At 41.5% G+C, this 23,081-nt stretch overlaps 1 protein-coding gene across 3 annotated transcripts in view; it reads right to left on the reverse strand.

The window, feature by feature from the left end:
- Positions 1-23,081, reverse strand: part of large2 (LARGE xylosyl- and glucuronyltransferase 2) — a 139,619-nt gene that overhangs the window by 24,861 nt on the left and 91,677 nt on the right. For 2 of the 3 annotated variants that reach the window (XM_040016768.1, XM_040016767.1), the window contains one exon: positions 5,094-5,316. In XM_040016768.1, the coding sequence (XP_039872702.1) occupies positions 5,094-5,193 (100 nt within the window). In that variant the 5' untranslated portion in view covers positions 5,194-5,316. Of the gene's footprint in view, positions 1-5,093; positions 5,317-19,541; positions 21,861-23,081 lie in introns of those variants that run through there. The other variant, XM_040016769.1, reaches the window with a different exon arrangement.

Consider the following 23,081-nt stretch of genomic DNA (forward strand, 5'->3'; position numbering starts at 1 on the left):
GCGGGAGATTTCACTTGTCATGTTTGCATAGTAAGCTAACGATTAATAAGACGATGTCAGAGGAATTGGTGCACAAATTATCATCACTCACAGATCAGTGCTGTCATTGCAAAGTGAAAGCAAAAAAACAAGCGCAAATTCAAACGCGATTTCAATATGTCACATATTGACAGTGGCTCACCGATGCCAATGACATAATTACCCAGCTACATTTCTGAAAGAATGCAAAAGCATTGACATATATTTTTCCTTCCTACAATAGCCCGACGGACAGGGAAGAGATAGATTTTGGTAGCCCGACTGAAAAAATCGCTAGCTCCGGGACGTCGGGCTAGCGATATTGCAAGCCCTGTATCTGATTGAGAAATCACTCATCTTTGGAAAAGAGAGTTTATTACAGAGAAATGTCTCTTTCCAAAATAAAAGCTATACTATCCGCTTCTTCTGGGCTATATTCTCAGCAGCATAAGGAGAATCATGTGCTAACAGCTGTCTAAATGACTCGGCTAAAGTTAGTAGCATGCTTGTTGTTTTTGTCTTTGCACTAGGATGATGTCGGCGTAAATGTGCAGTCATATTCGTTGTGTTCCCACTAGTGCTTTCAGGTTAATCTCGTTGAAATGACCTTAACGCCACAACACGGCAAATCTCCGTTAACGAGCTACCGCCGATCGCCCCGTGCATGGGGCTAGACGGCCAACACGTTAACGAGCTAACTGCGCTAACACACTAGTTCCCACCCATGTAATTGAGCATTGCATGGCACATCCAACATACTGTTTTACTTTAGTGCATGACTCGCTTACCTTCAGGGTCATACGTCACATGAAAACCAAAATAATTCCAAACGAGTCCATGTTGCAAGGAGAGCTTAACTTCTGTCTCGCTAGCTTGCCCTGCGCTCTTCCTTCTGATGATGCTGTCTGTGTTGAGCGCTCAGTGGATCTGCGTTCGACTACTCCGCCTAGGCTGCACTGTCGAGCCTAGGCGGAGTAGTCGAACGCAGATTCACTGAGCGCTCAACACAGACAGCATCGTCAGAAGGAAAGTTGATAAAATAAATTAAAAATTTTGTATTGTTCGATACATATGCGTACCGAACCGAAAGCACTGTATCGAACAGTTCAATATCGATACGAATATCGTTGCACCCCTAATATATATATATAATAATAGCCATTTCTCTCCATTCCAGCAGCATCATGACAGAAATATTAAATGTAGAAGAAGAAAAGATTACACACACACACACAGGCTGGAGTTTGAGTTTTCACTCAGTCCTACATTCACTGCCACGCTGACCCAAATACTCACTTGAGCACCAAATGTCTGCTACTGGAAATTATCCAACAAACGCACCATTTCCTTCAATGTCAGCAACATTTGACAAAAATGATGTTGGACGATGTCCAGCCAACTCATCGTCCTGCCTCCATCTAACTTCCATTCTCTTCTTCTCTCACTGGTTTTCTTTTGACTTTGTCCACCATGTTTTTCTTCATCTATACTTATCTCTATTCGTCTTCACATCTTTCTCCTTTTTCTACATGTTAGTCTCTCTGATGTCTTCCTCCTCCTCTTATGTAAGCATAAGCAATTGCATCTTTCTCCCACCGTGCCCTGCTCATCATTTCCCTCTCCCTCTATATTTACCCCTCAGTTCTCCTTTGTGATTGAGTTCTCTCACTTCGTTTTTTTAAAACTCTTTCTCCCATCTTGGTATTCTCTTCTTCTACATTGTGCTCCTTTTCCCTCCCTTCCTATCTGTAACCCCACGGAGCAGCAGCCGACCCACAGCTGAACAGAGGCATGATGGGAATGTTTACACCCATATCTAATGGCTGAGTGACAAGAAGGAATTGGACTCTTTCAAAATCCTCTTTCTGATTATTTATCTGATCCTCTGTTGTCCATTCTTGTTCCCATTGTTTGTCCTTGTCTCCATATACATGGGCTGTAAATAATGTCTCTGTATGTTGTTATTAACTTGTGTGTAACATCAACCTGCCAGAGGGTCTGCAGATGGAAATTAGCCTGAGGCTATAATCTGGCATATTTACATTTGTTAAAATGTTCATTCATATGTATTGTCCCTCTTTCTAATAAAAAAGGAAATAACAAAATGAATTATTTGATAATGCGGTAGAGTCCAACTATTTGGACAATAACAACTTTTCCTCCTGTGCACCTTTGTGTTTATTTTCTTCCACTGTTATTTGGCTTCAATAGGAATTTAAGCAACATTTCAATCCAACAAGAAGTCGTTCTATAATCCAGCTTCAGTGCTAGTGCAAACAGTGGCTTTCTGCGCTCATCTTTATACACAATCCATGATTAAGAAGCAACATTTTAAAAATGTAGCTGTATGCGTATGAAGCTCTCAATGGGCTTTATGTTAAGGATCCTACTGTGTTACAGAGAGAACCCGAATGGTTCTCACTGAGAATCAGCAGAGACTTGGTGACAGGGGAGAGGAAGAACTTCCTTTTACTTGGATTACTGGTCTCAGAGAGCATCAGTCATTTCCTGTGACTGGGTGAGGAAGGCCAGGGTGCGTGTACTCACTACAAAGAATACTGTAGGTAGAGAGGAAACCCTTAGCTGACAGGACAGATGGAGGAACCAGAATCCGATTCGCAGTCAGTCAGCAGAAAGAAAAAAGGGAAACGCTGGTTATTTCTGTGGTAATGTGCTCCAGGAGCCCACTCCATCACTTTGAACACTCACAGCTAAAGTGGATCCACTGAACAGAGACAACTCATCAGTCATCCATGTTGGAGTGCTCGAGCAACGTGGAAGCCTCACCAAAAAGGAATCCTATTTTCCTGCTCTGCGTGCCCTCCGAGAATCACTGCCACGTAAAACATACACCGAATATGGAAATGTGTGTCTGTGTGTGTCTGTGTGTGTGTGTACGTGTCTGTGTGTGTGTCTGTCTGTCTGTCTATCTGTGTACGTGTGTGTGTGTCTGTGTGTGTGGGTGTGTGTGTACGTGTCTGTGTGTGTGTGTCTGTGTGTCTGTCTGTCTGTGTACGTGTGTGTCTGTGTGTGTGTGTGTATGTGTGTCTGTGTGTGTACGTGTCTGTGTTTACGTGTGTGTGTCTGTGTGTGTACGTGTGTGTGTGTGCGTCTACGTGTGTGTGTGTCTGTCTGTCTATCTGTGTGTGTGTATGTGTGTCTGTGTGTGTACGTGTCTGTGTTTACGTGTGTGTGTCTGTGTGTGTACGTGTGTGTGTGTGCGTCTACGTGTGTGTGTGTCTGTCTGTCTATCTGTGTGTGTGTGTGTGTGTCTGTGTGTGTGTGTGTGTGTGTGTGTGTGTGTGTGTACGTGTGTGTGTGTCTGTCTGTCTATCTATCTGTGTACGTGTGTGTGTGTCTGTGTGTGTCTGTGTGTGTGTGAAAAACACTGAGGAGTAAACCTGCATCCTCCTTCCCATCAACGCTGACACCAGTGTCACTCTTGGCTTAGATGAGCACACTGGACACTTTTCTGTAAAATCAATCTTTGAGCCTCATAGGTTGGGCCTCGCTTCTTTATCGCTTCCAACATGGTATGAATGTGAATGCAGTCACACTGATGCAGCACGATTTGACTTGATTCTTTTAACCTGTAAAAACAGCCCAGCACACAGATATATAAAAAGCAGAGATGGTGTCACTGGGAAGCTGTGGTTTGACTGCAACCATTTTGGAAGAACATATACAAAATAGCTCAGCATTAGCATAAAGTCCCCATAGCTGAAAGATGTCACCTTCAAAGAGTTTATCAGACAGAAAAGCAACCAACACATGCAGCAGCCATCACCTGCTGCTGTAAGGGTTAACATAAAATCGAGTTGTTCCAAGTGACATTAATTGTTAAGGAATCACTGATCATAAATCAGCATACGGCACACGGAGACCCACTGTCACAAGTATCCTGTTAGTAAATGTGAGAGTGGCCAACAATGTGAGGACCAATCAAGGTTTGAGGTGTTTGGATCAAAACAGAAATAATACAAATCCTGAGCAAGTTCTTGACTCCGTGTGATGGTTTGAGGGCGCTTTGGTGGTCTGACAGTGGGAGACTGGGAGACACATCAAGAACAGAAGAGGTGCCTGTTCTGTTTTGCATCTCCGTGCCGTAACATGGAGATGCTGCTTGATTCTCCTGGACCAGTACAGTCGCTGACACCTGCGGAGCTGTTGTACATAACGCTCACCAACCCAATCTGCCTTATACAGGAGGGTTTGTCAAGCTTACAGGACAAAAGGACAAACTAATTCATCATGTTCAATGAATCATTTCTGACCTTATCGGTGTCTTTATTATATTTATGTGCAACTTCTAAGCCTTGTGAGGATCTAAGCATGTAGATAATATTTCAATACATAAAACTATTTAGTCCTTTGGCACTAAATGCTGGCCCTGGATATAAATTGTTAAAAGGAGAATCATTAGATATGCATCCTCAGTTTTAATGAGATTAAAGCCAAGGCTGCTTACCTATATCAACAAAGTCTGTGGCAAAACCCCCCAAAACTGGTACAATGTTTCCCAAATCGGTTCATTATAGTTTGATCCAGCACTACATTACAGATCAGAGGACGGCTGACATGATCCACAGAAAATGTAAGTTCATACAAATGTCAAGGTTGAATTCAAAATAATTAAAAAGCAATTCATCCTGAAGCTGCACTGGCAGAGATACTGTGCCTCTAACATGTGACTTCCTGTATTAGTATGTGTGTTATTAAAGCTTCTTGAGGAGACACCACGCAGAAACGACCGGCTGGCTCAGGCTTGGCGTCTCTCTGTGATGTCAGAATGAAAAAGCAAACTAAACAGAAAACTGCCTCCATGCGTTTAAAAATGTAACTTCATAGTCAGACTGAAAGGAAACTGAGCCGAGCTGCAAAATGCATCTGATAATTGATGTGTTGCTGTCGCTGGTAGGATTCCTGCAACGCCGTCTGACCCAGACCGCAAGCCAGCGTCTATGAAAATTACACTGTGTGGATTCTCAGTTTGGACCGTGTAATGATCAATGCTTGGCAGAACTCATGTTGAGTGATTTTGTTGCGCACACATCCTGAAATCTCTTCATACTCACTTTCCAGGTTTCCAGCCAGAAGGTAGAGCCAGGTGAGCAGGACGATGGCTGTGAGTGACGCCGCCAGCAGCTTTAGGCGCCCGCGGCAAAGAAGGTTCATGATGGGACAGCGGCACTGAGGGCTCTGAGGGTCAGGGGTCGGGAAGAGGACGAGGGGAGGGGCGGGGTGGGGGTTATCAGGTGGGGCTCAGTCCCTCGGCAGGTCTCTGCAGCATCCTTTCATCTGAGTAGAGAAGAACACAGAGTCAAAACAGGACACTTAGAACAGAGCCGTCCGAGTTCAAGTCGTTACTGAAGAAAAATCTCAATTTAACCAACAAATACTGAGTTCACAAGATTTTAATGTGGAAAACTGACACATGTCCAGTTTTCCAAGCTCGTTTTGTTTCAAGGACGTCTAAAAACCAAGAACAATTTCTCTTCATTCCAGCGGCCCAGCTGATTGGGTCTCATCCCAAAGCAGTCTGCAGATTTCTTATGAGTGATTCATTACTATCTGAGTTAGAAAGCTTACGGTTCTAAGAAGTCTGGACCCAATCTGTAAGAGATCTGAACCACAGAAGAAGACACAATCACACGGTCCGAAAGTACCAGAGGACAGCCAGACCTCATCCAAGAGTCCTCACAGATGGCCCAAATTCACCAAACCAAACCCAGGCCGACACTCACAGCCTGTTAGACTCATAATGATATTTGCTTTCGACCTCGATTATTGCACCTCTGTCTTAAAGAGACACAATTTTACAAAACCAAGATACAACTTGCTGGCTCTTCATCACACAAACATTTACAGATACAACACTGACGCTTGAGGAAAAGTGCTGCTGGATACACTCGCTAACGCTGCCATGTGTGACACTCCTGTCGCTGGTCCACAACCTTCAAGGAGAAATGTATAACATCACAAAGTAACCACCTCCTGTGACCAGTTTTATTCACTTTTGCTACTAAATCAATATATTTATATAATATGTAACTGTACGTACTTGTAATTGAATTTCTGTCATGACTGCAGCACCTTCATGGCCCACACTTTGTCCCTGACTGAAGGTGATATTTAGTCTAAACAGTGAGTGACTCTGGACCTTCAAAGATAAAATAAGGAGTCTGATTAAAATGCAAAACAAAATGAGTTTCTTACAGATAACGAAAGAAACAAAGCCATTTTATCCCAGCTAGACTGGGTTATAACTGTCTAGGGGTTTCTTTGGTGCTGAGACACAGAAATGGAAATCCTCGTCCAAAGTCTTTGACTTCAACTCAAACGTAACACGTAGAGCCTGAAAATGTGCCTGGTTAGCTCACCAATGAATAGCTGGTGAGCTGGTGGATGGTAAAAGATTGATGCCCTATTGTGATTCATCACTACCATTTTTTTCAGCCTTTATCTTCACAGTTTTGCCACATCTCTGTTCATTGTATCATCGAGTTGCTGCTCTTGGCTGGCATGCTCATGCCTGTCTGCCTCAAGGTTGGACATCCTGTTAATCTGAGCTGCTTTCCAGCTCAGCACAGCTGTGGAGACTTAGTGAGCTACTGTAGCCTTTCAGCTCCAGCACGTCTGATCGGTCTCTGACCTCTCATCACCAGGACATTTCTTTCTGCCACACACCGAACGTTTTTCACATTGTTCTCGGTAAAGACTGGAGCCCGATGTGGTGAAAATTCAGGACGTCAGCAACAGAAATACTCAAACCAAAAAGCAAAGATCAAACCACTGCTTGGATGTGAACACGAGGCTCCTGAGCTGCATCTGCAGAACTTCATGGATTAGCTGACTATATAATTACAGGCAGACGCATTAGAGTCGATGTTTTAAAAGCATTCAGCTTGAGGTTTGGAGTCATCGTGCAGAGCTCACATGACTGTTTCAGTCGATGAAGCTGAACTGAACTGAAAGAAGGAGAAAGAGTCACTTTGCTCCATACACACAGAAAACTTGAAAAGGGGGAAAGTCCCATACAAGTTTCAGTTTAGCTCTCCATGTTTGTCAGTCCAGCTCTGTCTGTGCTGGCCTCCCTCCCTCTATGTGAGCCTGATTAGAGCGGGAGGTCTGTCTTTGTTTAACAACGTGATTCATTAATCCCTCTTTAATTAGACACAAGCCCGGAGAGGAGAGAGGGCTGCCAGTGGGAAACAGTATGGAAGCAAGCTCGTAGCAGAAAGAAGGAAACTTTGTGCTGGAGTCTGCAGCTCACGTGGAAGAAAAATCTTCAAGAATATTTCTGCGTTTAATAACTAGGAGCTAAATTTACATTTTAAAAGCATTACTGAAGCGCTTAAACACCCGCTGACTTTGTTCCTTGGCCCGTTTAAACACAGGCTTGTGTGGCCATTAAACTGTCAGTCATTTGTAGTCCCTCATTTTCAGCCTCTAAAAAACGGGGACTACATATAAAAAGGGCTATAATTCCTCAACAGGTAATGCAGTGCTTTTATTAAACCCCTTCAATTAAAGCCGAACGTCTGCACTTCAGTCACATGTTGGTTGTGTGGTGGTGGAGTACAAAGGCAACAAATTAGCATCGTCCAAATACTTACGCACTGCAGTGCAGCCATGATTTCTGGTGATGTTTCCTTGTTATACGTCATACACAGCAGATTCACAGGTAATATTTTATGTGTAAAAGTCTAAAAATTATGTTTAAAAACAAACAAACATCCAAATATTCAGTTTGAAATTTTAAATCTGTCTGAAACGAGGCCTTATTTAAGGAAATAAGTTGAAAAAAAATCTTATTCTGTAACATCTCTGGTGCCCCTGATGTGTGGTGTAAGCTGGTGAATGTGGAAGTGCAGCCCATTTAACACTCCTCATGACTGTATTCTCACGTATTCGTTCTTTATGTTGTTTTGTGGGAAATATGCATTTAATCTAAATCCTGACACACCATGACTGTAACCTGCCAAGTGATTGTTACCTTCTCTAAAAACCTAAATAATATCGTTTTTGCAGGAAGTCTTTTGATCCTCTTTTCATTCATTTGCAAAGTTTTAATTACCCAAAAAGCAAAACCTCTGGTACAATATGAAGTACTGCTGACACATTTCTGATAAACTTAAGTATTTTTTGTCATCCAAACATGCAAATATGTAAAACTTGTCTGCAAGAAATATCCCCACGTATCAGCTGCACACACATCATTTTTCAGAATGTTTAATAAAAGTGTTTTCAGTCTTTAGGGGGGAAACCCATGTGACCACGTGATATGATAGAAAGCTCCAGAGCAGCTACCAGACAGACTTAATGTTTTTTGTTTTGTTAAATCAACTATGTCTAGCATCAGGAATAGAGCAGGGCGATATGGCCAAAAATATTTATCACGATATATATTTGAAAATTTGCGATAATGATATAGCTGACGATATAATTGATGCGAGACAAAATACAACTCCACAACATTACTAGCGCAAAAAGACAACCTTCCATTTATTTTCACTTAAACAAGAAGCTGGTTTTTATGTACATTAAAGCTTTATAAAAATGTAACAGTGCAAATGCAAATTCCTTGCTGAAAGTTTAACCAAAAGGCATTTCCAGTAGAAATGGGCTGACATATCCTGAGCATAACCATGTATAATATCCACTGAAGTTAAAAAGAGGTGCTTTGCAACATTAAACTGCAGTGTGCAGTACGCATTTTTCGGACCATAAGGTGCACGGGATTATAAGGCACATTAAGCGAAACAAAGCAGTCAGATAAATCAAACTTTATTAAACTCATTCTTCTTGCTTCCTCCACTTCTGTACCATTGATTCATTAATGCTGTATTCTCTCACAGCTGCTCTATTCCCATGTTGTTGCAGTATATTAATGACTAACCTTGTATTGTGGATGGATTATCTCAGTTGTTCTCCTGACTGAAGTTTGGTCCGTTTACAGCATCCTGCCATGCGATTGCATTTGTCTCTAACTATCAGGAACCTTAACGTTAACTTTTATAAGTGGAAAAGTGTTAGTGTTCGTCCTCCAGCTTCACTGTTTATGTTATGCTAACATAGCTGTGTCGCTAGCGATCACGTAGCACATCATTATATACCAGCTAGCCCAACTTCAGTAACCCTACAAACGTCACTGCTGTTTAGTTTCCTGTCTTCATTTATGTTGGAAGTGATAGCAGAGCTGTACGTTTGAATTTTTTCAGAAATCTCTCAGTCAGAACATGCTATATCATGCTTAGGTAACTAGCGAAACTAGCGAGCTAACTTCCGCTAGCTTCCTGCTAACTTCTAACTCCGTTAAATGTAATAAATTTTGTTTTCATGGATGCCTGGAAGTTAAACTTCATAGTTACACCTGGTAAAGCAGCAATGCTGGTCGTTTTTATTAAAGATGAAAGAATTTAGACAGTTTTTAACTCTCAGTGATGCTGCAGTGTTCGTTTGACCTGAAGCATACGGAGTTTAGGACCCAGATTACTCCCAGATTTAAGCGCATCTTAGTCCGACAAATACGACAATAACGACGGCCGCTTGCATGTTCTGCAAAAAAATGTGCTTTGTCGTGTATCTGACGGACAAACACCAAACCAGTTCCACATCACTGAAGTTGCACCATTTTTACAAACTAATTCTGGTTCATCTGTTTCACTCAACAATCGGCCATGTGCGTATGAAAACAAAGGCACTGCGCATGCGCGTTTTACTCCCATTCTATCGCGATATTTCATTTTCCTATCGTTGCCTAACATTATACCGGTATTACCGTGAACGGTATAATATGGCCCAGCCCTAAACAGGAATTAACTTTTGTTCTTCTTCCTGCCATTTTTGTGCCACATCTGTGTCTAAGAAGGTAATCAATTCCCAACAACAGGAGTGGCACCAAGGTGGGGGCCAAAGGGGGGCACTGCCCCTACGCCCCACCCCACAACTTAAAAATGTTGAAGTGTTCCCTTAATTTTTTTTAGCAGTATATGTAGTTGGTAACTGTAACAGCAGCCTAACACGATGCATGAGCTAACTTAGCAACCGCAGCTTTTTTAAATTAAAAAACAAACAAACACAAATGTGTGGTGCTTAGTGCTGCTGTGGGGTCAACAAGGCTGTCAGAGCAATAACTCTTGGGTGTTACTGTGAATGTTAGCAGGATATCATGCCTAACATAGTTTCCCCTTCCTTGCTAATTGTCCACTCCACCCACATTACCATCACCTGTTTGACTCAAATGTTACAGGATTCCAACAAATCACTTTACCAGCAAATCGACTGTTTAATAATGGAGCTGAGCTCTGTCAGGTGTTTGAGCTGAATTGAAATGTTGATTCAGTTTTTACCACACGTTATTCCCACGAAACCTAGAAGGAGAAACACTGAGACATTTACGACGACTTAAACCACAAAAAAACCCAAACTGTTATTTGTGGTTCAGCCCCACATGGTTTAAAGTGATGTATTATTAAAACCACAACAATTATCTGCTGTAAAAGTGGATCACACTGCGCGCTGAAAGGCTCTCCAACACTCTGCCAGACATTTCAACTTTCCAACTACATAGAGATGATTTATGAGTTAATTAGTGAGGCTGATGTATGCGCTCTATGTCGTTAAGAGCAATGAAAGGTGCTGAGACAGGAAGAAAGGAGGAGGAGGAAAGCTGAGATGGAGAGCAGGGAGAGTAAAGATTAAGAAGAGGGGAGAAGGAAGAGAAGTGTGGTGGGGGGAAAAGAAAGAGAATGAGAGAGGCAAGCAAAAGAACAGGGAAAGAGTTAAAGAGGGAAGAAGTTTGAAAGATAAGGAAATGGGAGTGGGAACAAACAAGAAAAGAAAGAAGGGACAGGTAAAGAAAAAAGGAAGAGAAATGAGGAAGAAAAACAGGAGAAAATGTGAGGAAGAATATATAAAAAGAGAAGGGAAAGGTCAAGACAGGAAAAAGGAAAGGAAAAAGAAGATAGGAAGAAAGGAATGAGGAAAAGAAGGGAAGCAGAGAGGTTAAAAGGGCATAGGAAGCAGAGGAAAGGTACTAGGGAACGAGATAAACAATGAAAAAGAAATGAAAAGAAGATAAGGAAGTGTATAAAACAACGATCAAAGGGAAACAGAAAAAAAGAGGAGCAGAGGTAAATGGAGGTAAAGAATGAAATGAAAAGGAAGAGGCAAGGTAGCCATAGTACGTAGAAGATTACCAGATTCAGAGAAAAGCAAAAAAAGCAAAAAGGAGATGAAGTAAATGAGGTGGAGGCTGAGCTATAGGTCGTGGCAGTGTACTGGACACTCCGCCTCTAACAGCCATAAACTCAGAGAGGAAATAAAAGTGAGGGGCAGTGCCACTAAAGAGGTGTTTAATAGGCAGCTTTTGTTGATTCTGCAGGAGCTGCACAAAACGTTTTCTCTGCTCTAATTGTAGCAGTAAAAACGCTGTGAGCGGGGAGCACCGGAGGACTGCGGCAGTCTGCAGCCCCCTCTGTCATCGAAGCAGCTGAGAACAGCACTGAAGGGACAGCGGAGGCTGTGTGGGTGGCACCGGGGTGGAGGCACAACAACAGATAACTCAGTCTAATGGCTGTAAATTAAAGGATAACACAGCAACCACAGAGAAGCAACAATTCCTAAACATTCCTCTGCTATCGTCCCCAAAGCAGCAATTCACTTTCGTTCACCCGCAAATTAAATCAAAGCCGAGGGCTTTGGAAAACCGGTGCAACCATTTATGTCAAAAAGGACTGAAACACATCAACTAGACAGTAAAATTCACCCTCTGAAAAACATCACAAAGTTTTTCTGTCAAGCACCTGGTGTGTTACTGAATTACTGATGGGGCAGAACGAGTCTGTAGATCAGGGATGAGCAGCAGAAGAAGAATATGGATGACTGTCCGGGTGGTGGACAGGTTTAAAGGAGTGTTTGGTGTATGAAGACGAGAGCGAGGCGTGTCCGCCTGAACTCGCTCCACTGATGCAAACCTGTACAGAAAACGACAGACTCTGAGATTCTTACACTTCAGTCCTTAATGTCGCATTATGTAAAAATAGAAACTGCTGCCACAAAGAGCGACACCGTCAGCAGAGCCCGTTCAAAGAGGCTGACCTGGATTATTTGTTTCAAACGCTTGTTTAAGGGGTTCAGACTTGATTTTGAAGCTAGGTGTTTAGCACCAAGGTTTGAGTCCTATATCTAACATTTTGCTGATGTGGATAGATGGTGGAATGATGGGTGAATGAGTGGGTGGATGGATGGATGGGTGGGTGGATGGATGGGTGGATGGATGGGTGGGTAGATGTGGATGGTAGGGCTGCCGCAAACCATTATTTTGATAGTCGACTAGTCACCAATTATTTTTGCGATTAGTCAACTAATCAGATCATGCATCCATTGGACGTACAACGTACAGCTTATTGCACCAGCAGCATCTGCTCTTATATAACTATCATCAGCTTACAGCTTGAAGTGTTTAAGATATGTGCTAACTAAAAATAAAGACAACATGGTAGTTTATTAAATTTTAATGAAATTTGCAGATTGTTTCAGTGAAGTTTAATAAACTCCTTGCTATCTAAAATATAACAGGACACCGGAGTATATTCTTGAGCATCTCACACTTCTGATAATTAGTTGTCTGCTTGACGTTTATTCAGCTGTGTAAAAACTATAACTTTAATTTCAGCCAAACCGATTTACTCAGGAACAAATAAAATACTGAAAAAAGCCAAACAATAACATTTTTAAGTTATCTAAGTGACTTATATATATTTAACCTGAGTAGCGAAAGACGGCGGTGGGTTTGAAAACGATTTGCCGGGAGTCCGGTGTTCTCACGTGCTCTTGTGGGCCTTGCCCCCGGCTCGCTATCGAGCTAGTGGGTAACAGACGTCTCCAAAAACGTCGGAGCGCTTTTGAAAGTATGTGGTGTCTTGATAAACTGAGCAGATATTTGAGATTTACACAGCTACATTCTCGCCTGAAAATATGTTAAACGTTTATTTTGTGACAAAGAAAGAATAATAAGAGCAATATTAAAACTAACTAGCTGCTGCCATTGTTAGAAACTGAGCAGGGCCGCGCTATGAATTCTGGGACAGAGCTTCTTCTTCTTCTTCTGTGTTTAATGGCAGCTGGCATCCTTGTACATGCAGTGCTGCCATCTTCTGTTTCAGTCCGTTATTACACTCTTAAATACTACTACTGTGTCTTTTGGGATCTTACAAAGCTTCAAATGACGCGTCGACTATTAAATTAGTCGTTGCCGATTTTAATAGTCGACTAATCGTGGCAGCCCTAGTTTTCTTCTTTCCGTGTGTCGCTACTTTAAAATGCTTGGGCCGCTCTGCCCGCCACAGTTTCAAACTGGTCATGTGACTGCATGGCCACATCTGGTAAAAGAGTTACAGAAAACTCCACTGGCGGCATGATCCATTATTAGCAGTATTATGTAATGTGTGAAATTAATCTTTTTTTTAAAAGTAACGAGTCGAATATTGCCAAATGTAGCGGAGTAAAAGCACCGTTTCTTCTTCACAAATGTACTCAAGTAAAAGTAAAAAGTATCGTGCAAAAAACTTTGAAAGTACATTTTTTTCAAAAACTTACTCAAGTAAATGTAACGGAGTAAATGTAACTCGTTACTACCCACCTCTGCCCATCAGTCTTCACACACAACATATGATAATGCAATTAGGAACCCAGAGCAAAGCTTTAGTCCAGTGGGCGTGTCCTCGTTGTGAGTAAGGAGCTCTTTTAGCCCTAAGCTAATCACAAAGAGGATAGTCCTGATTAAGGGAATAATCAGCAGATGCTTCTGCATTAGAGGAGAGAGATAAGAGTGGAGACCAATAATCAACTCCACTCATCCTCTATTCAGCTCCCTGACCCACGTGCAGGAAGAAGACCTCAAGAGCGCTCAAAGCTCCCCTCACACTCGATGGCTGTCAACAACCTTGGCAGAAGAGGCACTGCTTTACATTATGCTAACAATAAAAGCTGATCCTCTTTAACCCATAAATAGGTAATGAGGAAAAACAAGGAATTACTATCTGTAAACTGAGAGCAGCAATCACCACACACTGTGTTATTATATATACAGTAACCCAATTATCCCTCCCAGCTTCTGATCATTGAAAATGTTGATTTCATAGCAGGCAGGAGGGCCCCGTATTAGTTTTTCCTTTTCATTAACAGTGTCTTTCTTTTCTTCTGCCGGCTTCAGCATGCTTCATGAACACACAACCATCTCAACTTTCGAGGCAACATTGCTTTTTATAACTATAAGGATCTCAAACCATCCAAGAGTATGGAGGGCATGAACAGTGTTGTGAAGAATATTTAAATATTCTTCACAACACTGTTCATGCCCTCCAATATCCCAGAGAGGAAGCAAATTTGCTACCTCTCTGGGATAGTTACTTTTTTCTGTTACTAAATGATATTATTATTAAAAAGTACTGGCAACCACCACTGCTACACCCCAGGTTACTAGTAGACACACCTCTCTGGTATCAATTTCTATGTTGTCTTCTTCTCAAGTTATTGCATTCACAAGATTCTGAGAAAACTTGACCTCTAATGTTTAGGTCGAGGTCACTAATTTCTAGGAAATGCACCAATGCTGACAATTTGAAAATCCCAGGTCACTTCAACTCAGCTTTATTTATATTGTGACAAACCACAACAACAGTTGCCTTTAAGTGCTTTAAATTATAAAGTAAAGACTAGGGCTGTGCGATATGACCAAAATCTCATATCCCGATAATGATATAAATCACAAAAATGTAAAAATTTTTGTAAATTCTGTGAATCTCGGGCAGCTCGACTTGCGTGAAGTGTTTCCAGCTGGGCGTCATGTAGCTGGAGTCGAGTGTTTTAACCGATGCATGAAACGATACATTTTTAGACATAAGTTGTAACGGCCGCCGTTTTCTTTGTATTTATTACATGGCGTGCTGCAGGGAAAAACCTGTTCTAACGTTTGAGTCTACGGTTTATTTTTTAGCAACTGACGGCTCTTTTTGCTTCTCATCCGTAAACTCTCTGCATAGTCTTTCACGTGAGTCAGTTTATTTTGAAAGGTCTCAACAGGATCTTGAGCTTTATTGTGAAAGGTTTACGTGGAAAACAAACAAGCGGACAGCAGAGCCACGCGACGGTTTTACCATCATTGTTGCTAACGACAACACGTAAAAACAGGCGCTTGTCTGTCTGTAGTGTGGTTATATTAAATATAAGAGAAAGAGAGAAGTTTAAGAAACTAATATAGCCACAACAGTGACCATCAAAACGATGAACAAAAATTGCTGTAAACAGTTTATTTCACGACACCACGAAACAAACGATAGAGTGATAGGAAACGTTAGACGTTCTTATATCGTCATCCGATATATTTCGTTATATTGAACAACCCTAGTAAAGACCCTAAAATAATGCAGAGGAAAAGAGAGGAAACCTCACATGGCCACCTATGAACAAGCGCTTTGGCAACAGTGGAAAGGAAAACCTCCCTCTTGACAGGAAGAAACCTTCGGCAGAACTAGGCTCAGGGAGGGGCAGCCAGGGTGAGGGGAGGAAGATGGGACAAAAGAGCCAGAGATGAATAATAATTCATGATTAAATGCACAGTCATGTATAAACAGTGAGTGCAGAGAAAGGTCTTCTTGACTTATTGCATTCACAAGATTTTTGGAAAACCTGACCTTTGACCTTTTAAGCCCCCCGTGTTAATTTTTGCAGCTAGCAGCTGGAAATAGATATTTGGAAATGTCTCAGATATACAAATATCTGAGACATTTAGCAGGACTGGCTTCGAGTATAAGTATATAAAAGTGAGGCAGTTGCCATACTTTATGTGATGGCATACCAAAACATTTCCCCCACTACCAGATAAGTAGTGGGGGAAAGCCATGGCAACCAACAAGGCACTGAGGTAGTTCGACAACAGGGTTTTCTGTATGAGAACACAGCATCTGTTGTCTGTGGACGTTTACATGCATAAAAAGCTATATAAAGGTTTTCCCTGATGGGGAAGTGAAATAATATGTCCTATTTAAAGTTGGATCAGAATTGGACCGGCGTTCTGGGACATGATGTCTTTCTTGGCTATGGTCAACATTCACTCACTAAATCAGACAGCAACAACAGACTGAGTGAAATCTAAAACCACCTCCTTCTAAGAGCTTTGTCCAGTATCACCAATCTGCTGCTCAGGTTTGTTCACCAGCATCATTTTTCAGAATTTCTGTATAGAGGCAGAGACAAGTGTCAGTGTGAAGAAAAGGAAAACTTTCTCCATCCTTTCCCTCTGGCATCAATGTTCATCGTGTTTCAGAGTCTTTCCACCCAGTTTTCACCCTTTGCTCCATGAGTTTCACTCAAAGCCTTGACACGTGCACTCTTTTCCCTGCAGCTTCTCTAGAGAGACAAACCTCTTTTTTTAGTGCAGATTTTTCCTCTGTAAAACACACCGGCTCTATTACTCAACTCAGTGCAAGAGAGGAGACATGCTATGAGCAAATAAAACTCAAATTTAAAACATATAAAAAGACGAATACAAAAAGTCTGTTTGTGGCAGTTCCGTTAAGCCGGCAAGGTCAATGACCCAAATGAAAAAGATCATATTTAAGGTGCCTTTGCAGCGTTTAGTCAAACAGATTGAAGTAACATATCGAATAGTTAGAGAGCACAGCTTGAACGGTGAAACGATAGCTCGTTGGACATCGACAGGGAGACTGCTATGGTGATATTTTGTTTCTACCATGATTAACATCAACCACAATGCCGAGTCCCCATGGCTGCATTTTCTGAAAACTTTCATTCTATAATTTTGTGTTGATACACATGATGACACACATCAATGTCTTTTCTCTTTGCTCTAGCTCAACAAAAACCAGGAAGGAGGAAGCCATTAGCCCATGTTTGTCCACTCAGCCAGCTGCTGCAAAGGATAAACAACATTACGTTCATGAAGTTTCAATATCGATGCCACTTGTAATACTTTCATTATTTAGTATTTATTGACTGTCAAAATAAACTTCAGTGAACACATGCCCTTTCTTCTTTTAGCAAATAATGCTTTCGCTGTTGGTTCTAGAGAAAAATCTTGACAAGCTGATGGCTATGAAAAGTTGGTGCTATCCTGAAGCCAGAAGATGAAGTGACGAAACTCTCGCCCCCCGAGCTTTTCTCAGAGCCCTCCTCATGCTCCACTCCATCCAGCATTCCCATCAGCCTCAGTTCTATTTTCCATTTCATGCCATTTAACAAATTAGCACAGCAAATTTAATGTCAGTTCAGAGCAGACACTTTGTCCTTTGTGAACATTTCTTCTCCTTACTTTTGTTATTATTATTATTAATAATTTACAGAGATCCCGTAATCATGCCTGAGTAAGGTACTGCTCATTGATTTTCCTTTGATTCCATTTGGTCAGGATTTAATCAGCTGTACTGTCAGTGTGCTGACTGCTCTGTCAGGTCAAGAGTGTTTCTTTGTGATGTATCAGAGTAAGCTGAGATGGGATTAGTGAGTTTGTGACCAGGAACGACCTTTTTCATTTCATTTCCCTGTACTCCCACAGACAAGAGCAGGAACTGACAATGATACATTGTCTCTCTTTCTGTGTCTTTGTCTCGCTCTTTCACAGATGAGCTGAGCCACAATTTTCATTTTACACTTTAAAAAACGGCTATAGACATTATTTTTTCAAATACAACTATGTGTCTTAATTGTTGCTAATATAAAGAGTTCTCACCATCATTGGTAATGACCCCAATCCTCAATCAAACTGTGAACCTTTGCCAATCAGTGCAAGTAGTTTTGGAGCCTCGACATTATCCCTGGGAGGTTCATGTCAGAAATTACTCAAAGTACTGAAGAGTTTTACTCCAATCCTTCATACCAAAAACTCTTTAGTGTGATTTATTGCTGTGGTGGAAGAATTATTCAGCCTTTTATTTTTCTAATATATCTCTAATTTTTCTTCCTGATCTGTAAGTTTAAAACATAAATGAACTTTAATTTACATTTTTCATACTGTTAATTATTACTTATCTCCTCTCATTGATGCAGAATTTTAGAATTGTGGCAATCTGCAGTACACTTAACTGAACATATTTTACATACTGTTGGGTTCTTAAATTTGTCATGTAGTCCTGCAGAGCATGTTACATGCTAAGTAACATTAGATTTCCTTTTTAAAAATGTTAATTTTAAAGTAACAAACTGCCAAATAAATTAGCAAAGAGTCAAAAAGTCGAGCAACAAGTCACGCCCCACTCTTCAACCCATCTTCTTTCTGTTTTCTTTGCATTATGAAGCCTTTATTCTCCCATGAGATTTCACACCCAGTGACATCTGAAGCTTCAAAGCTGTAGATCAATGGTGCCATTATTCTACATCCATTAAACTTTGCAATCCACGCTTATTTCATAATGAAAATACATTTCCAATTTAAATACTCCAGTAAATACAACCAACCTGCATAGTGCTTGAATAAACTTACTGGGAGACATGTTTAACAAATGCACCACGTGCTAAACAAACAGTCTAAAACAAACAGAGACTATAACATAACTCAGACCAAGTCTCCGATATGCATCTGTGGCCTTATTGTTCTTGAGTTTACGACTTGGGATCAACATATACTGGAAAATTCTACAGAGTAAGGTAAAGCTACCCCTAACCCTCAGCTCAGCTGATCACTGTCGTGATGGTGGATGTAAAGAAGTTGAATAACTTAATAACTATTCACACATAAATCTTTGCGAGGGTGCATGGTTAACCATATATAGAGAAAAAGAATGGGTGTGGGAATAGTTTCTATAACGCAGCATTTGAGACAAAGGCCACAGAAAGCTGCACGTGTTGCTCAGAGTTAAGAGAGATCAAAGCAAATCTGTTTACGGTGGACAGACAAATACTACAGAGAAATGAAACCTATCCTTAGAAACAGGGCTACCCTTTTAAGAAATAAATGTCACTGCAGAGTTTCTGAATGTCACTTTTGAGCGTTGCACACTCTCCAACTATATTACGTTCAGCTTCATTGTACTGCAGGGCAGAACTGTAAGTGACAAATGTGAAAACCCAGGACAAAGTAAATCAAAAACATCCACAAGGACGGGTGAAACCAGCAGAGGCAAGATCACACAGCATGTCTGAATATAATGAAATCCTCCTCCACCGACAGTACTCTGAGCAGGTGTATTATAATAACATCCCAAAGACAAACGAGTAAATGCATTTTGTCTGTGAAAACACAGCTCTGGACACAAAGGCAGAAACCTGAGGAGAAGAAGCTGAACGACAATGGGACCGGACACAGATGGGTTTAAATCTGTGCTAACAGCACTGCATGTTGGTTATTTCACTCCTGTAACGCTTCACAGTGTCCTTTACGTCGTATAATTTCTTGAATTGAATACATAAACAAAGCAGACGGGCGATGCAGAAACAAGCCAGTATAAAACCTTTAAAACACACACGCAGAAAGAGCAGAAGCGACCTTTACCCTGTCGCCGTACCTGGGTTTTTCCTCTCCTGCACTCAGCATGTGGCTGCAAATCCAAATTCAGCTGCATAGAGTGAGTCAAGCCCTCCTCATTCCCTCCTTCTAATCCTCCTCTTTTAAAGCTCCAACAATAAACTCCAGAGTTCTTTTCTCTCTCGACAGACTTTTGTCCCAGTTCTTCACCCTCTGTCACTGCTTCGTGCCCTCCTTTCCTTCACTCTGCCTGCTCTCCTCCCACTGCTCCTCCTCCTCTTCCTGCACAAACACGCTATAAATCGCCTCCACCTCCAAGGCAATGGCTCTGATTTCAGCCCCCACCTCTCCCTGCTGTCCTCCTCTGGCTTTTGCAAGAAAAGAGTTGAGCTCCCTCAGAGAGAGAGAAAGGTAGAAAGAGGAGAAATGACAGAGGGAAAGAAGCGGTGTTGCCTTACTTGCAGTCAGGAACACAAGAGAGAAGCTTTGTGGGTGAAGAAGCTTTAAAAAAACCTGTGGAATTCAAAAGACGTGAGGCTCAGTTTTTCACAGGGTGGGCTTTTTGCATAGCCTGAATACACCTGCCACTGGTCAGCAATATGTGACTGCTGTTGGACCATAATCAGACTAAAAACCCAGCTAGAACAGAATAAGACTGCATCTCTTATCCAGTCCAGGAAACACATGACATTTCATACATGTACTAGATAACTGTACCAGAAGCTGAACTAACAGTTGTAAGATAAGTTAATTGTTTTTGGAGGTTTTTTGTTTTTTGGTAGACCTTTTTTTTAGCCAACTGCCAAGACCTGGGATTAGAATGTGCAAAAGCCAAAAGTAACATACCCTAACTCCAGTCCTCGAGAGCTACCACCCTGCAGCTTTTAGATGCATCCTTGTTGTGACACACAACAGCTTTGCCAAATGTGATGGCATCCAACCATTTCATTCAGCTGTGTTGCAGTAGGGATGCATCTAAAAGCTGCAGGACGGTAGCTCTCGAGGACTTGAGTTGGACAACCCTGCCACAGAGTATCTCATGGCTTTGGATTGGGTTAAGAGACTTAGATTTTTAGTCTATGTGTCCTTATAAAGCAAGAGAAATTAGCATGTTAAATGACACGAGCAAGTGCCTATTAGCTATGTCCAGATGATTGGGCCAAATAAAGGGCAAACCAGTATAATCCACTACAGGTCCAACTCACTATTTCTAGGATGTAAAGGATGTGCTGATAACAATCACACCGACCTCAAGTGATAACCGTAAAGGTACAGAATCAAAGTGTAAAACTTTACAAATATCACTCAGTAACCTGACTGAAAGCCTGCAAGAAGTCTACATAAAGCAACTAACCTTCATTATGTCCTTATAGCTGAAGGTCATGCATGCAGATTACAATGTACCTAAAGGTTTATTTACCTGCCAATGAAGTGAAGTGCTTGACTTATGTTGCAAGGATTATATCCTGGGCCACATCTGCACAGTGGCTCAAATGTCTTAACGCACATTATATCTGGCCCATCATAGGCAGAACTCTGGCTAACTCAGCTTTGAGTCGAGGCTGTAAGTCGACATGGTCACGCAAAACTTTGGTGTGGGTAACACTTGGATCAGTCAGTACTATCACTTTTGCCCTGCAGTATTACTGCGGTAAATGACAGTGAAGGTTAAACCAACACTGCGCTGTTGCTCACTGAGGAAAATGATTTAGTATTTTATTCACACACAACTCTGTGATACCGCTCGACACTGAAGATTAGGTTCAGACCTTCAACTAGTGTAATGTATAACCAAGCAGGAAACTTTTCTTTTCATTTACTCCGGCCGTGACTTGCATAATCCAGGCACGCATTTCCTTAAAGAACTAGACCTGCAATCAACAGACAGCGATTTACTTTTTGTTTTATAGTTTGCCAAATGTTATTCGAGTAAATTCATCCTGGGTCATCTTTTGTTTTTCTGTGCCTGCAGGCATGAAGGTAAGCACGATGATAACAAAAGCACCATGAGGGAGGGAGTGCTCTATAATTACAGTGTATACAGACCTACAGTGTTGAGGAGGAGCATGCCAAGAACCAGTCTGAGCACGCTGCATACCTGAGCTAACCAAGCTCTGCTGATAGGTCTGCTTGACCTACAGAACTGTGCACGGACTGGCACCAGCCTACATCTTTGATCTGCTACAGCCCTATGTCCTTAGCAGGTCTCTGAGGTCATCTGATCAGGGCTTACTTGCTATAAAAAATGCTAAGAGGAGGACTAAGGGTGATAGAGCTTTTGCCACTGTGGCCTCGAGACTGTGGAACTCTCTCCCCCACGCATTAAGAACTGTGGACTCAGTAGCTGTTTTTAAAAAACAACTCAAAACTCACCTTTTTAAAACTGCTTTTGGTTAATTTTATGCCTGTTTTATTTTCTCTTTTTAAATATTGTTATGACTTGTAATCTTATGTGCAGCACTTTGTGATTCTGTCTTGAAAGGTGCTATATAAATAAAGATTTATTTATTTATTATTATTTATGCTTCATTAAGGATGCAGATCAACAGAGCGGATCGGCAGGGAGGCTGGGAACCGACTATGGCTCTTATCTCTTCTCCGGAAACAGCTCACACACGGGGAAACTCAACTTTGCACATGAGTGTCTGGAACATCTGGAACAACTGCCTGCTATGTAAACTGTGAACACAGCTCTGAGCAATCTACCTGCTTCCTTTAGCATTTCAGGAGCTTTACGAGGGGACATTTTTTTCACTGCTACACACACAGATATCATCTTTAATTATCAGTTAATCTAATTTAAAAATAAATATTAGTCTACTAATACGGTGGACGAACGGCTACGCGAGGAGCAGGCGGGTTTTAGAAGTGGAAGGTCCTGCATTACACATATAGTCACGTAGAGATAAATTATTGAGCAGAGCCTCGAATTCCAGCAAAGGCTATGCGTGAACTTCGTTGACTTTAAAAAAGGCTTTTGATAGCCTTAATCGAGACACGCTCTGGAAAATCATCAAGTCTTACGGAGTACCTGACCACTTCGTGGGCAGCCTTTCAACGACCTATATGGATGACCACCGCACTGCCTTTATCAACCAAGTTGCGGCTCCTGAAGACCATCGTTATACCGACGGCACTGTGTGCAGCGGAGACTTGGAAATCAACTGCAAAGATCAAGCGCCATCTTGACGTCTTCCAACAACGCTGTATTCGACGGCTGCTCAAGATCACATATCGGGATCGCGTTACCAATGAAGAAGTATATCGCCGTGCAGGAGTAGAGCCGCTCCATGTCCAAGTCACCAAGCGTCGGTTCAGATTTGCCGGTCACATCCTTCAACTACCGGACCCGAGACCTGCCCGTGTCGCGGTTCTTCCCATATGGAAAAGATATATATAAATCTTATAAAGTTTGTATCTGTCTTGTGTGAAACTTGTATGAAAAGCATATAAGTGTGAAAACAAATATAAGATCCCTTGAAAAATTATATAATGAAACTTGTATGTTTTGGATACTTACTAAAACAATGTATAAAAGTAATGCGAAAGTGGCCACTTTCATGAGTAAATCATGTAAGCC

The sequence above is a fragment of the Simochromis diagramma genome, unplaced genomic scaffold (assembly GCF_900408965.1).
Source record: "Simochromis diagramma unplaced genomic scaffold, fSimDia1.1 OVJJ01000692.1, whole genome shotgun sequence".
Lineage (NCBI taxonomy): Eukaryota > Metazoa > Chordata > Actinopteri > Cichliformes > Cichlidae > Simochromis > Simochromis diagramma.